At 41.3% G+C, this 13,624-nt stretch overlaps 1 protein-coding gene across 1 annotated transcript in view; it reads left to right on the forward strand.

Annotated features, from left to right (window-relative positions):
* Nucleotides 1–13,203, forward strand: part of GHDC (GH3 domain containing) — a 409,562-nt gene extending 396,359 nt beyond the window's left edge. The window contains exon 10 of the mRNA XM_082271446.1: nt 12,853–13,203. Coding sequence (XP_082127572.1) covers nt 12,853–13,074 — 222 coding nt within the window. The 3' untranslated portion in view covers nt 13,075–13,203. The remainder of the gene's footprint in view (nt 1–12,852) is intronic.
* Nucleotides 13,204–13,624: the final 421 nt, after the last annotated feature.

Genomic DNA, 13,624 nt, shown 5'->3' on the forward strand with positions numbered 1-13,624 from the left:
ACAGATTCTCAATGCGTTGCAAAAAATGTATAGTATCACGGACATGTGACGGTAAGGTTGTCACAAGGGGTTTGAGAAAGGTGTCAACCAACTTGCTGGCATTGTCAGAGATGGAGCCTCGACCTGAAATAATTGGCCGCCCTGGTGGATCAGTGGCGTTTTTATGAATTTTAGGGAGCGAATAAAAAGTTGGAGTGATGGGGAAAGTTGTGCGGATGAATTCCCATGTATGCTTGGGGATCACATTGTTCAGATAAGCTGAATCAATTAATTGGTAAAATTCTTGTTGGTATTTTATAACAATATCAGCTGTGATTTTGCGATACCAGTACTGGTTTTTAAGAATTTTATAACACATAGCTGTATATTGTGAATTATTCATAACAACAACATTTCCGCCCTTGTCGGCCTGTTTTATTGTGATTGAATGGTTTTGTGATAATTTTTTAATAGCTAACCTTTGGTTCGCTGTGATATTGGGTGTTTTAGATGGCCGAATGTTTATTTTTTCGACTTCTTTGGACACAAGCTTTGCAAAAGCGGAAATGTTGGTGTTAATGGAATTGGGAAATTTATCTGATTTTTTCCTCAGAGACTCTGCCTTAGTGGTGGAGTTTAGTTGTTTTGAATCGACTCCCGCCAACAATGATGGCAGGTCGACCCTATCGATAAGGTCGTCGTTTTCCTCTAATAAGGATATGAGTGTGTCTAGAATGGGATCTTTTTTGGTTTTGGGTGTTTCAGAATCAGTTTCTTTGTCAAAGATGACCTTAAAGTTCAACTTTCGGGCAAAAAGGTTAAGATCTTTAATGAAATCAAATTTATTAAAAGAAGTACTCGGACAAAAACTAAGGCCTTTAGATAGGACCTCAATTTAATCTTGAGATAATTTGTAATCGGAAAGATTAATTACTGATAGATCAGCTTCCAAAGGTTCAGTAATGGAAGTAGTGAGAGGGTGTTCTAAGGTTGTGGTTGTGTCTGGTTGGTGATTGGTGTGTAAATTGGAGCTCTTTGGTGAAGTAATTCTAAAAAAGTGGAGTTTTGGATGTCAGTAGTGGATATGACTGAAAGAGGAGTTTGAGATATATTGGATGTGAGTGTGTTAGTGAGGGAAGAGGTGACATCTAGTGGTGGCTGAATAGTGTTGTCCAATTGGGGAGTTTGTGGTTGAAATAATGAAAGATTGGAAGTTGGTTTTTGTTGAACATTAGATTTTTTAGTTGATTGCCTAATTGTGGTTTCATCCTGGTATGCTCGTTTAACTCTTTCCTTTGCTTTTTGTTTGGTTGTATTTTGTGGCATACGTGGTGTATTTTTAGTGGAAAGGTGAGAGGTATTTGCCTGGTGTTGTCCATTGGGTGGCCCATTATATAGTGATTTATTAGTGTTCCATTTATATGCCTTCTTTTGCTCAAAGGCAATACTATCTCGATTAAATTTATTTTGTTTTTTAATCAAAATATTGCGATTAAAGATTTCTAAATGTAGTTTCAATTGTTTTTCTTTCTCGTCAAAAAGTCTATGTGTCTTATATTTTTGCATTTTGTCGCATAACGTGCCAATTTCTTTATCTAGTATTGCAGAACGGCGGGTGTATTCTCCCATCAAGAGTGTCATAAGGGTGGCTGAACAGTCACTCAGGGCTTGTTCCCAATTGGTTTTGAATTCCAGGCTTAGATCATCTAAGAGTGGAAAAAGTTGAACTCTAAGGCCTACTGGATTTGTTTTATTTTTTAGATAGTCCTGAAACGATTTTATGTGCCAGAAAGTGGCTGATTTTTTCTCTAGGACCTTGGAAAGCTGGAAAAAGAGTGCGGATAAATCCGCATCTGTATATTCTCTTTGTCCAAAGTCCTTGAGATATTGGGACATAAGTCCCTCCCATTCGTCACCTGTGTAATTCGCCATGATGTGTCAAATTGTACAGGGAATAAGGATGAGTCTGTATTTCAACTGTTGGTTAGGGGATTGGTTTGAGTCAATTACAAACTTGCAGATAAGTCTCAGTGCATGCAAAAACATAAACCTGGCTAAACAGATCTCCCATTAACATCAAAAAATCATAAATGCGATTTGTATATCAAATAATGAAAAATTACATATAAAAAGATTAGTCTGTTTAGACCACAGGAGGGAGAGGAATTAATCACTCCCGTGGATAAACAAATAGGACGCAACACAGGCTGAAGGCGGGGATTGGTATTTGCTACCTATAAATATTCAAAGAAGGTTGCCTGTGTTGGGTACTAATAATGGTGCCACATCCCAATTTGAATCTAGAAAAAGAAATTCCCCTGTTGGTGGGACTTTTTAGGCACTCACGTGTACACAAAAATTGTAAAAATATTATAATTTTATTAAAGAAAATTATTACAAAATATAAAAGGCAAGTAGGATAGAATACATTATATGTGCAATAAAGAATGACCACACCAGTTCAGGGTGAAGACTCAAATCCCGACTAGTTTCGGAGTTTACAACAGATACTCCTTCTTCAGGGGGAGAGAAGAAACCCTGTGTGGTGGTCTGTAGATAATTAATCAAAAATACATCAGTTAACAAACAGCGTGTCACAATCATTTATACATCATATCAATCTGAACAACAGATTCACAAAGACAAAACGACGTTGTAACTTACATTCTATGCAGTGATGAGAAGCATTATATACTTGCGCACATCGTGTTAAAATCAAGTGGTCTGCATGCTCAGCTGAGTACAAACATTGGCTGTATCGAAGATATAAATAGAGTGGCGATGCCTCTCAGTTATAAATTGTATCAGAGAGGGATTATTATGGCATGTAGTGGATGGCCCCCGGAGAGCACCAGATAAAGACAACTGGATCCCAAATGTGGCTGATCAGCTGGAGGGGAGAGACATGAAAATATCAGATGGGAGCCTTTAATTGGAGGTAAGTTAAAGATGGCTCTATTAGGAGAGAGGAGAAGGCAAATAAAGGGGTTAATTGCCAGTGTTATATTGTGCAATAGTGTATTGAGCTCAGGTTCAGTTTTGTTTTGTAACAAGGGACAAGAAAAAGCCCCTTATTTTAGAGCATTGGTGGTAAAAACCACCAATGCTTTCAATTCAGTGTTCTATTTCTCCTATTCATAATAGTAGCCATTGAGGAAGAGATAAACTCTAAAGGATATACAATAAGTGAAATGGAAAAAAGGAATATGGAGTTGCCTGGTTCAGATGGCAATTGGCTTAGATACTGCAAAGCAGTCCTCAATGTTCTCAGCGAGCGAGCAATGTAGCTCATCGCTAAGAATCCGAGGGTTTAAATAGATAGATTAATTAATATTGCAGCTGTGGTCACTTATCTGATTATGCTCCGGTTTCAGCTGGTCGCCTCGTGGGGTCCCTGGTGCGGAGGGGCCGGGCGTTCCCCCATCCCCGTGTGTCCGGAAGTCCGGCGGGGCGGAAGTGCGGTCGGCTCCTGCGTTCCACCGGCACGTCACACGCCCCGTCAGCGTGGATTGCAGGCGGGGCGTTGTGTGAGTTGGCGTCCGCACGTCTTGTATAGGAACAAGACTATTGCAGACAGCTTCCCTCATATTGCGGCTCGCCACTAGGTGGCGGCCGCCTCCCGTGCCGGGTTGCTTTACCTGGTAGACAATAGAAGGCCAATATCTCCACTTACATATCATCTATAAGAGGCGCACAATAGTGGATAAACTTAGTATTGCACCTTCTTTAGATAACATTTTATAAAATGACATGAAGAAGACAATAGAATTATATAAATGAAATCCCTCATAGATTAGTTCTAATGTCTTCAATCTCTGAGATTTATACAACTTAAAAAAAAAAAAACAAAAAAAAAAAAAAAAACATATATATGATAGATATACAGCCTCGGTATGGCCCAGACGAGCATGAGAGCACTTGTAGGGAGATTAGGAGCCAAGTAATGTGTATTTGCCTGATAGTAGCGATCCTGTTTTTGAAATTGTACATCTGCTTGCGATTATCCCCTGCTATTGAAAGTATTACAGCAGGATTATTAGGATCCACCATGAAGTATGGTGGAATAATCCAGAGGAAAAAGATGTTATTTCTCCATGCCCCCTGAGGTGAAGCCCTCCAAAAAAGGTTTGAAGGATATCATCTCATTGAGTCCTGGGGGTTCAGTAGCCCTGAGGAGATATATCCACCGTACCATTGTATAGACAGGATGAATAGAAATGCCTTCAACTTAACATTCACCATGAATTCAAGCAGGGACAAAATTACATTTCTGGATGTAGAGATATACAGAGGTGAGGATGGTGTTCTCCGCAGTGGTCTTTATCGCAAGCCCACTGCTGGAAACACCATCCTCCATGCGTCGAGCTTCCATCCGCAATCTCTTGTGCACTCCATACCTTATGGAGAGTACCGGAGAGCTAGGCGCAACTGCACAGATTTGGAGAGCTTCCGCAAAGCAGCGGATGATTTGAGGACCAGACTCCTTGCTAGGGGATATACAAAATCAATTCTAAAAAAAGCTTACAAAAAAGCTATAACTAGTGACAGAAACAAATTACTATCCCCTAAAGAAAATAAACAGGATGACCCGATCCTTAGAATAATCACAACATATTCAGAGCAACATCCAATGCTTAGGAAGGTGGTAACCAAATACTGGCATATGCTCACAATGGACCCGGCTTTAAGTAGGCACGTCCCAGAGTACCCTCATTTTACCTATAAAAAGGTACCGGCGCTAAAGGACAAATTAGTCCAGAGCGAATTTAAAAGCCAACAGAGATCAGATCCATGCAAATACAGAGGCACTTTTATGTGCGGCAGCTGTAGATATTGTGGCTTCATGCTTACTTCCAAAAACCCAGTTTTGCCAAATGGTCAAATTTTTAGACCCAAACACTTTGCCAACTGCCGCACCCACGGAGTGGTTTATTTACTACTCTGTGGGTGCGGCTGTTTTTATGTTGGTAAAACCAAGTTAGAATTTTTCAAACGGGCCAACAGGCATATCAAAAGCATCAAGACCTGTGATCCGGACCTGCCCCTTGGACGGCATGCAGGACTTGTTCACCCAGGGAAATTTCCAAAGATCAAATTTTTAATTCTTGACAGGATCCACCCTAGCTCCAGAGGAGGAGACTGGAACAAGGTTCTCCTGCAAATGGAGCTACGGTGGATATATCTCCTCAGGGCTACTGAACCCCCAGGACTCAATGAGATGATATCCTTCAAACCTTTTTTGGAGGGCTTCACCTCAGGGGGCATGGAGAAATAACATCTTTTTCCTCTGGATTATTCCACCATACTTCATGGTGGATCCAAATAATCCTGCTGTAATACTTTCAATAGCAGGGGATAATCGCAAGCAGATGTACAATTTCAAAAACAGGATCGCTACTATCAGGCAAATACACATTACTTGGCTCCTAATCTCCCTACAAGTGCTCTCATGCTCGTCTGGGCCATACCGAGGCTGTATATCTATCATATATATGTTTTTTTTTTTTTTTGTTTTTTTTTTTTTTAAGTTGTATAAATCTCAGAGATTGAAGACATTAGAACTAATCTATGAGGGATTTCATTTATATAATTCTATTGTCTTCTTCATGTCATTTTATAAAATGTTATCTAAAGAAGGTGCAATACTAAGTTTATCCACTATTGTGCGCCTCTTATAGATGATATGTAAGTGGAGATATTGGCCTTCTATTGTCTACCAGGTAAAGCAACCCGGCACGGGAGGCGGCCGCCACCTAGTGGCGAGCCGCAATATGAGGGAAGCTGTCTGCAATAGTCTTGTTCCTATACAAGACGTGCGGACGCCAACTCACACAACGCCCCGCCTGCAATCCACGCTGACGGGGCGTGTGGCGTGCCGGTGGAACGCAGGAGCCGACCGCACTTCCGCCCCGCCGGACTTCCGGACACACGGGGATGGGGGAACGCCCGGCCCCTCCGCACCAGGGACCCCACGAGGCGACCAGCTGAAACCGGAGCATAATCAGATAAGTGACCACAGCTGCAATATTAATTAATCTATCTATTTAAACCCTCGGATTCTTAGCGATGAGCTACATTGCTCGCTCGCTGAGAACATTGAGGACTGCTTTGCAGTATCTAAGCCAATTGCCATCTGAACCAGGTAACTCCATATTCCTTTTTTCCATTTCACTTATTGTATATCCTTTAGAGTTTATCTCTTCCTCAATGGCTACTATTATGAATAGGAGAAATAGAACACTGAATTGAAAGCATTGGTGGTTTTTACCACCAATGCTCTAAAATAAGGGGCTTTTTCTTGTCCCTTGTTACAAAACAAAACTGAACCTGAGCTCAATACACTATTGCACAATATAACACTGGCAATTAACCCCTTTATTTGCCTTCTCCTCTCTCCTAATAGAGCCATCTTTAACTTACCTCCAATTAAAGGCTCCCATCTGATATTTTCATTTCTCTCCCCTCCAGCTGATCAGCCACATTTGGGATCCAGTTGTCTTTATCTGGTGCTCTCCGGGGGCCATCCACTACATGCCATAATAATCCCTCTCTGATACAATTTATAACTGAGAGGCATCGCCACTCTATTTATATCTTCGATACAGCCAATGTTTGTACTCAGCTGAGCATGCAGACCACTTGATTTTAACACGATGTGCGCAAGTATATAATGCTTCTCATCACTGCATAGAATGTAAGTTACAACGTCGTTTTGTCTTTGTGAATCTGTTGTTCAGATTGATATGATGTAAAAATGATTGTGACACGCTGTTTGTTAACTGATGTATTTTTGATTAATTATCTACAGACCACCACACAGGGTTTCTTCTCTCCCCCTGAAGAAGGAGTATCTGTTGTAAACTCCGAAACTAGTCGGGATTTGAGTCTTCACCCTGAACTGGTGTGGTCATTCTTTATTGCACATATGATGTATTCTATCCTACTTGCCTTTTATATTTTGTAATAATTTTCTTTAATAAAATTATAATATTTTTACAATTTTTGTGTACACGTGAGTGCCTAAAAAGTCCCACCAACAGGGGAATTTCTTTTTCTAGATTCAAATTGGGATGTGGCACCATTATTAGTACCCAACACAGGCAACCTTCTTTGTGGAAAAATATGGGGTGCTTCTTCTCTCTTGTGTACCCCTCTGGGTGTGCTAATCGCTCACCTCTATGACTCAGAAATTGCGCCTTATTCAAATTTCCAGAGCTCCTCTCCTCTCCTGCTCTGACTCTCAATGGATAATGGCTTTCAGATAGCCCCAGATGGATCAGCCTTTCATATGTCCCAATGGCCAGCGGATCTCAAAGTAAAAAGGGCTCACAATAGTGCAATATTGCCGTAGATATTAACTTTATTTCAAAATATAAGGTTAAAAACACTCACATTTGTAAAGAAAACAATGCGCCTTAGGTTAGGTAAGGGGAGATCGCGGTCCTCACTTCCACATACGTCACTTCCGGTATAGCGTCCCTGAATTCCCTGAAGAAGCCACGTGAATGGAAGTGGCGTAACGCGTAGGGATGCTATACCGGAAGTGACGTATGCGGAAGTGAGGACCGCGATCTTTTACCTAACCTAAGGCACATTGTTTTCTTTACAAATGTGAGTGTTTTTAACCTTATATTTTGAAATAAAGTCAATATCTACGGCAATATTGCACTATTGTGAGCCCTTTTTACTTTGAGATCCGCTGGCCATTGGGACATATGAAAGGCTGATCCATCTGGGGCTATCTGAAAGCCATTATCCATTGAGAGTCAGAGCAGGAGAGGAGAGGAGCTCTGGAAATTTGAATAAGGCGCAATTTCTGAGTCATAGAGGTGAGCGATTAGCACACCCAGAGGGGTACACAAGAGAGAAGAAGCACCCCATATTTTTCCACATGGTGTCTAGGTGGAGGGTCACCACTCTATGAAAATTCCACTACTTGGACATATAAGAATATTTCTTCACTTGAAAGAATCGGTTTAGTCACCTTTGACACTTTATAAAGGACTGAATTTTTTGCACAATTTATTTATTTTAAGCACTGCACTTTACCTAGCACTTGATTATTTATAAGATAAAAAATGGTAATTTTTTAGAATTTGTTGTTAAATATGAAGCACACTAATGCACTTTACACTTGATGGTTTTACTTGGAGACAAGAGTACCATTTCCTTTATTTATTTACCTACAGATTCACTATAGCACTTTATATATATATATTGATATTGTTTTAGTGTGCCCCCACTTTTAGGCCCCATGCACACGGGGCGTTAGAAAAAACGTACGTCAAAGTTAGTTCTGACGCCGGAAAAAGCAGCTGTAAAAACGTGCTTTCAGTAGCTTTTTCCATTGGCGTTATTGCACGTTTTGCCACGTTGCTTTTAGCAGCGTTTTTTTTTCTTCCATTCAAAATCAATGGTTCCCTATTTGAGCCTATTGATTTGAATGGAGGTCGCACCGCAACACCGCAAGTCGGATCCGACTTGCGCTGTGAGAATCTTGAGGGGGAACTCCACGCCAAAATGGGAAAAAGACGGCGTGGGGGTCCCCCCCAGGGTTCCAAACCAGGCCCTTCGGGTCTGTTATGGAATTTGAGGGTAGCCCCATGCCGAAAAAACGGCGTGGGGTCCCCCCCAAAATCCATACCAGACCCTTATCCGAGCATGCAGCCCGGCAGGCCAGGAAAGGGGAGGGGACGAGCGAGCGGCCCTCACCCCCAGATAAAAGCTGAAGAGACCGGAGATAGGCATAATCAGCGGAGACGTCGTCGGAGGAGGACCGGAGGAAGAAGACAGCCGACAGCCGACAGCAAAAGAGCAGAAGACCGGAGAAGAAAAGAAGAGAGGACAGCAGAAGAGGGGACAGCAGAAGACCCCGGAGAGAAGAACACAAGAAGAGGGGGACAGCAAAAGAGCAGAAGACCCCGGAGAGGAGAAGACAAGAAGGGCGGACAGCAAAAGAGCAGAAGACCCTGGAGAGGAGAAGACCCCGGAGAGGAGAAGACAAGAAGGGCGGACAGCAAAAGAGCAGAAGACCCCGGAGAAGACCCCGGAGAGGAGAAGACAAGAAGAGTCGGATGAAGATTTTTAATAAACTTTCCAAAACGTCTCTTGTCGTTATTTCCATACACTGCCTTTTATGGGGTGAATGGGTAGGGGTACAGTGTACCCCATACCCATTCACATAGGGAGGGGGTCCGGGATCTGGGGGGCCCCCTTGTTAAAGGGGGCTTCCAGATTCCTATGAGCCCCCTGCCCGCAGACCCCCACAACCACCGGCCAGGGTTGTGGGGATGAGGCCCTTGTCCTCATCAACATGGGGGCAAGGTGCTTTGAGGTGGGGGGTGCAGAGCTCCCCCTGCCCCAAAGCACCACCACCCCCCCATGTTGAGGGCATGTGGCCTGGTGTGGTCCAGGGGGGGTGGGGCCGCTCGCTCGTCCCCTCCCCTTTCCTGGCCTGCCGGGCTGCATGCTCGGATAAGGGTCTGATATGGATTTTGGGGGGGACCCCACGCCGTTTTTTCGGCATGGGGCTACCCTCAAATTCCATAACAGACCCGAAGGGCCTGGTTTGGAACCTTGGGGGGGACCCCACGCCGTTTTTTTCCCATTTTGGCGTGGAGTTCCCCCTCAAGATTCCCACAGCGCAAGTCACCCCGCAAGTCGGATCCGACTTGCGGTGTTGCGGTGCGACCTCCATTCAAATCAATAGGCTCCCATAGGGAACCATTGATTTTGAATGGAAGAAAAAAAAACGTATAACGTGGCTTAACGCACGTTAAGCAACGTTATAGCAAAGTTATTCAGCTTTTAGCAGCGTCAGGCGTTTTTAACGCTGTAACGCTGGTCCTCAGAACGCGCAGGTGGTGGGTTCTTGTTACAGCCTAAAAACGCCTAAGCCACTTACAGCTCAAAAAACGTCTGAGTGTGCATGAGGCCATAGAATAACATGGAGGGGCGTTTTTAGGCTGCAAAAAGAAAACGCCTGACGCTGCTTACAGTGGCGTTTAAAACGTCCCGTGTGCATGGGGCCTTAAGGGATCTGAGTCTTTATATTCAAGCACTCTGTTTACACTACACCTATATATTTATTTATTTAATATTGACTTTACAATTGGCCAGTAATATTTCCCAGAAGCGCAGTATCCCCTAACCCCACCACTATGTTAATTATATGTAAAAGACCAGAGCTTTTCAGTCCTTTCATGTTATTTACACTATGGGGTTGATTAACTGAAGGGAAATATACTGTGAACTTGCTCCAGAGCTTAGTAAATGAGATAAAGCTTCACATTGCAAAGAATACTCAATCAAATGCAAGGAAAATCAAAAAAAGCATTTTTACTTGTACATGATTAGATGATCGAAATTAACAGAGCTTCCCCTCGGATCTAGAGCAATTGCACTTGCAGTGTACAGTATATTTGCCTTTTGTATATCAACCTCCCTGTGTTAAGAGATTGCCCACTTATATTTTTTGCTGTACGTTTCCTCTGTTTGCTGTACTTTATTGTCCTCTTTATTACATTTTGTGTTTTATTTTTTCATTCACATATTTAAACTTCTTCCATTCTTTCCTTTTTTTTTTTTTTTCTCAGCTTTTCATCCTTTCTTTATAAAGAACCCTCTTAAATACACCAGCCTATTGCTGAAGGGTATACAGACTGCAGATTGGCAGGGCTACCTCTTTTACATGGTTATTTAGCCATGAAGATACCAGCTGGTATTCTTGGATGATATGATTTTATGTGATAGGGATTTTTTTTAAAGTTTATTAAAAAATATATAATAAACAGCCTATCCCTAAATCTTAACTCTAATACCTAAAACGTAAATAAATCTTAAAAAATTACCCTTTACAGGAAAAAGCAACAAGTTCACTTACCTGATGTCCTCAATTTCACATACAGTATTTACCTTTTGGACCATGGGTGTTAGATAGGGTAAAGCTCCGCTTTAAGCTGTGATGAAGTGGGCCCTTTAGAACTCCCTAAATGCACTGGATCTTAAGCAGATGATACCAACTGTAAACTATATCTGGACTTAAATATCAGTTTGGTGTTTCTCTCTCTATTCCATGGTTAGGCAACCCTGGCTTTACAGTTATTTCCTTCAATGCACTGTTGTCAATTAGAAATACTGATTTCACCACTTAGTATATATAAATGTGCAAAGAGGGAAAACAGGTAATAAGGTTCTGAGAAAGACAAAGCTATTTAACAAAGTAGCTAAAAGATAGGAGCTATGTGAAATAGAGTAAGCTAGGAGAGCGGGGTTTAGAGAGTGAGATGCTGGAAAAGAAAAAGAAAGTAAGAAAAAAAAGAGAGACAGCTAAATGGGAAACAGCAAGGAGTCAGAGCAGAATGCACAAAAAGAAAAGAGGAAAGTGTCAGAACAAAAAGAACATGTGAGGGCTGTACTAAAAGTAATGCAAAAATGGGCACAACTTTTAAACCACTTGACCTCCACAAGATTTACCCCCTTCTTGACCAGGCCATTTTTTGCGTTACGGCACTGCGTTACATTACCTGACAACTGCAGGGTTGTACGACAATGTACCCAAATATAAAATGTATGTCCTTTTTTCCTCAAAAATAGAGCTTTCTTTTGGTGGCATTAGAGCACCTCTGCAGTTTTTATTTTTTGCGCTATTAAAAAATAGACCAACAATGTTTGGTAAAAAAAAAAAAACATTTTTGGTAAAAAAAAATCCCAATAAGTGTATATTGATCAGTTTGCGCGTCCCCAACCCGGAAGTGATGGATCACATTCTATGTACGTGATCCAGCGCAGGAGAGTTTGCCGCTGTGTGTATATATATATATATATACAGTATACAGTCAGCAAGTGGTTAATAACGACACTATTCAATAATAATGACACAGGTCATTCAAATATGGCAAGTTGGTAGAGTAACTCTTCTTTTTCATTGCAGGTAAATAAGGCTCCATTCACACCAGAACATATTGTTTTCAGGCTTTTTTGGGGCGTTTTTTGCAGGAGTTTGGAGGCAGGCATTGATATCTAACAAAAATGCTGGCAATCTACCAAAAAAAGAAGCATATGTACTTTTTTTGAGCTTCAGGCGACAAAACGCTTGTTTTCGAGCTGAAAAACGCTCAGGTGTGAACAGGGCCTAATAGATTCCAAACAGAAACAACATGCCTTCATTGAGTTCTTGACAAAGGAGGGGTGCAGGCTGTCCAACATCTACAGAAGACTGCAGAATGTTTATGGAGATGACACATTGATAAGAACAAGTCTTGACATTGGTGACTCTTGTCAAAAGTGTAATCTCCATATATATTCTGTACCTTTCTGTGAATGTCAGACAGCCTGCACCCCTCCTTCACCAATAACTCAATGACAACACGTTGCTTCTGCTTGGAATCCATTATTTACCTGCAACGATAAAGAAGAGTTATATAGACGAAGAGTTACTCTACCAACATGTTAAATTTGATTGACCTATGTATGCTAACAAAATAGTTAAGCCTAATTTTGCAATACTTTTGGTACAGCCCTCATACTGTAGTAGGGAAAGAGAGAGATAAATAAGAGGAAATAAGTAGAAGATAAAAATAAATAAGCTAAGGCAGAAAAAGCTTAGAGGAAAAACAGTCAGGTGAGGAACAGGAGCTATAGGTATCTGGAGGGAGTTTTGAGGAAAGTACTGTATAGCAAGAGAAGGAGACAATGCAGTAATTTACAGCTGATGTTTAGCATAGTCAGCTAAAGTTTCAGACCTAGATGACTACATTGGCTGTCGAAATGAAAAATTAGATGGCATATCCCTTCCTTTTGGAGCTCTTACACCCTCATGTTTGGATATATTCACATGTTTCTAATCTTATCTCACATTTCCTTTGTATACAGTTGGACCAGACTCTCCAGGAACACTTTCCTATCTACAAATCTTTCCGCTTTAAAGGAAGCATTGGCCCAGTGCGTGTTCACTTGACGAGTCCCAAGTCATTTCTGAAGCTGATGGAACTGATGGCAAATCTTTCTGGTGTCCCACTGGATTGTGTTCAGGTTTCTCGCACATTGAAATGCCAAGAACTGGCTGAATATATATGGAAACAAGTCTTATCTTGAGTGCTTCTCTAGACTGGAGAATCACTTGAATGGTGAACTTTTTGAAAAACATCAAGGACCAAAATGAACTTAATGTTCTTTTGCCAATCAGCATGGTAACATTTTATACTATATACAGTATGATGTCTATAGACACTTAAAGGGAAGTATAGTGAGTTCTCAGTGAGCATATATTTTAGGTAATTATTGTACCGGTCATCACAAGCTAACATCAATGTACATTTTCCATTTTTCACCCTTATTGTACTAAATATAGAGTGCTGTAGATTGACATCCCTACTAATCAACTGTGGGCTGACTGACTCATAAAGGGCATATTTTTAAAGCAGTTAACATGACATCATTAATTATTCCCTGTAGTGATCATGCATGAACTATGAAGATTTGTTGCAGTAAATACTTGGTGAATGTTTCATTCACTGCTTTATAAACATGTCCTATAGACTTTCATTGTGAGAAGATCCAATAAAGCAGTCATTCGGTAGCACTGTAAATCTGGAAGCAGAACCTTTGCAAATATGTATTCCCAATGTACATATATAATTACAAA

The sequence above is a fragment of the Pelophylax lessonae genome (assembly GCF_965119305.1).
Source record: "Pelophylax lessonae genome assembly, chromosome: 11".
Classification (NCBI taxonomy): Eukaryota; Metazoa; Chordata; class Amphibia; order Anura; family Ranidae; genus Pelophylax; species Pelophylax lessonae.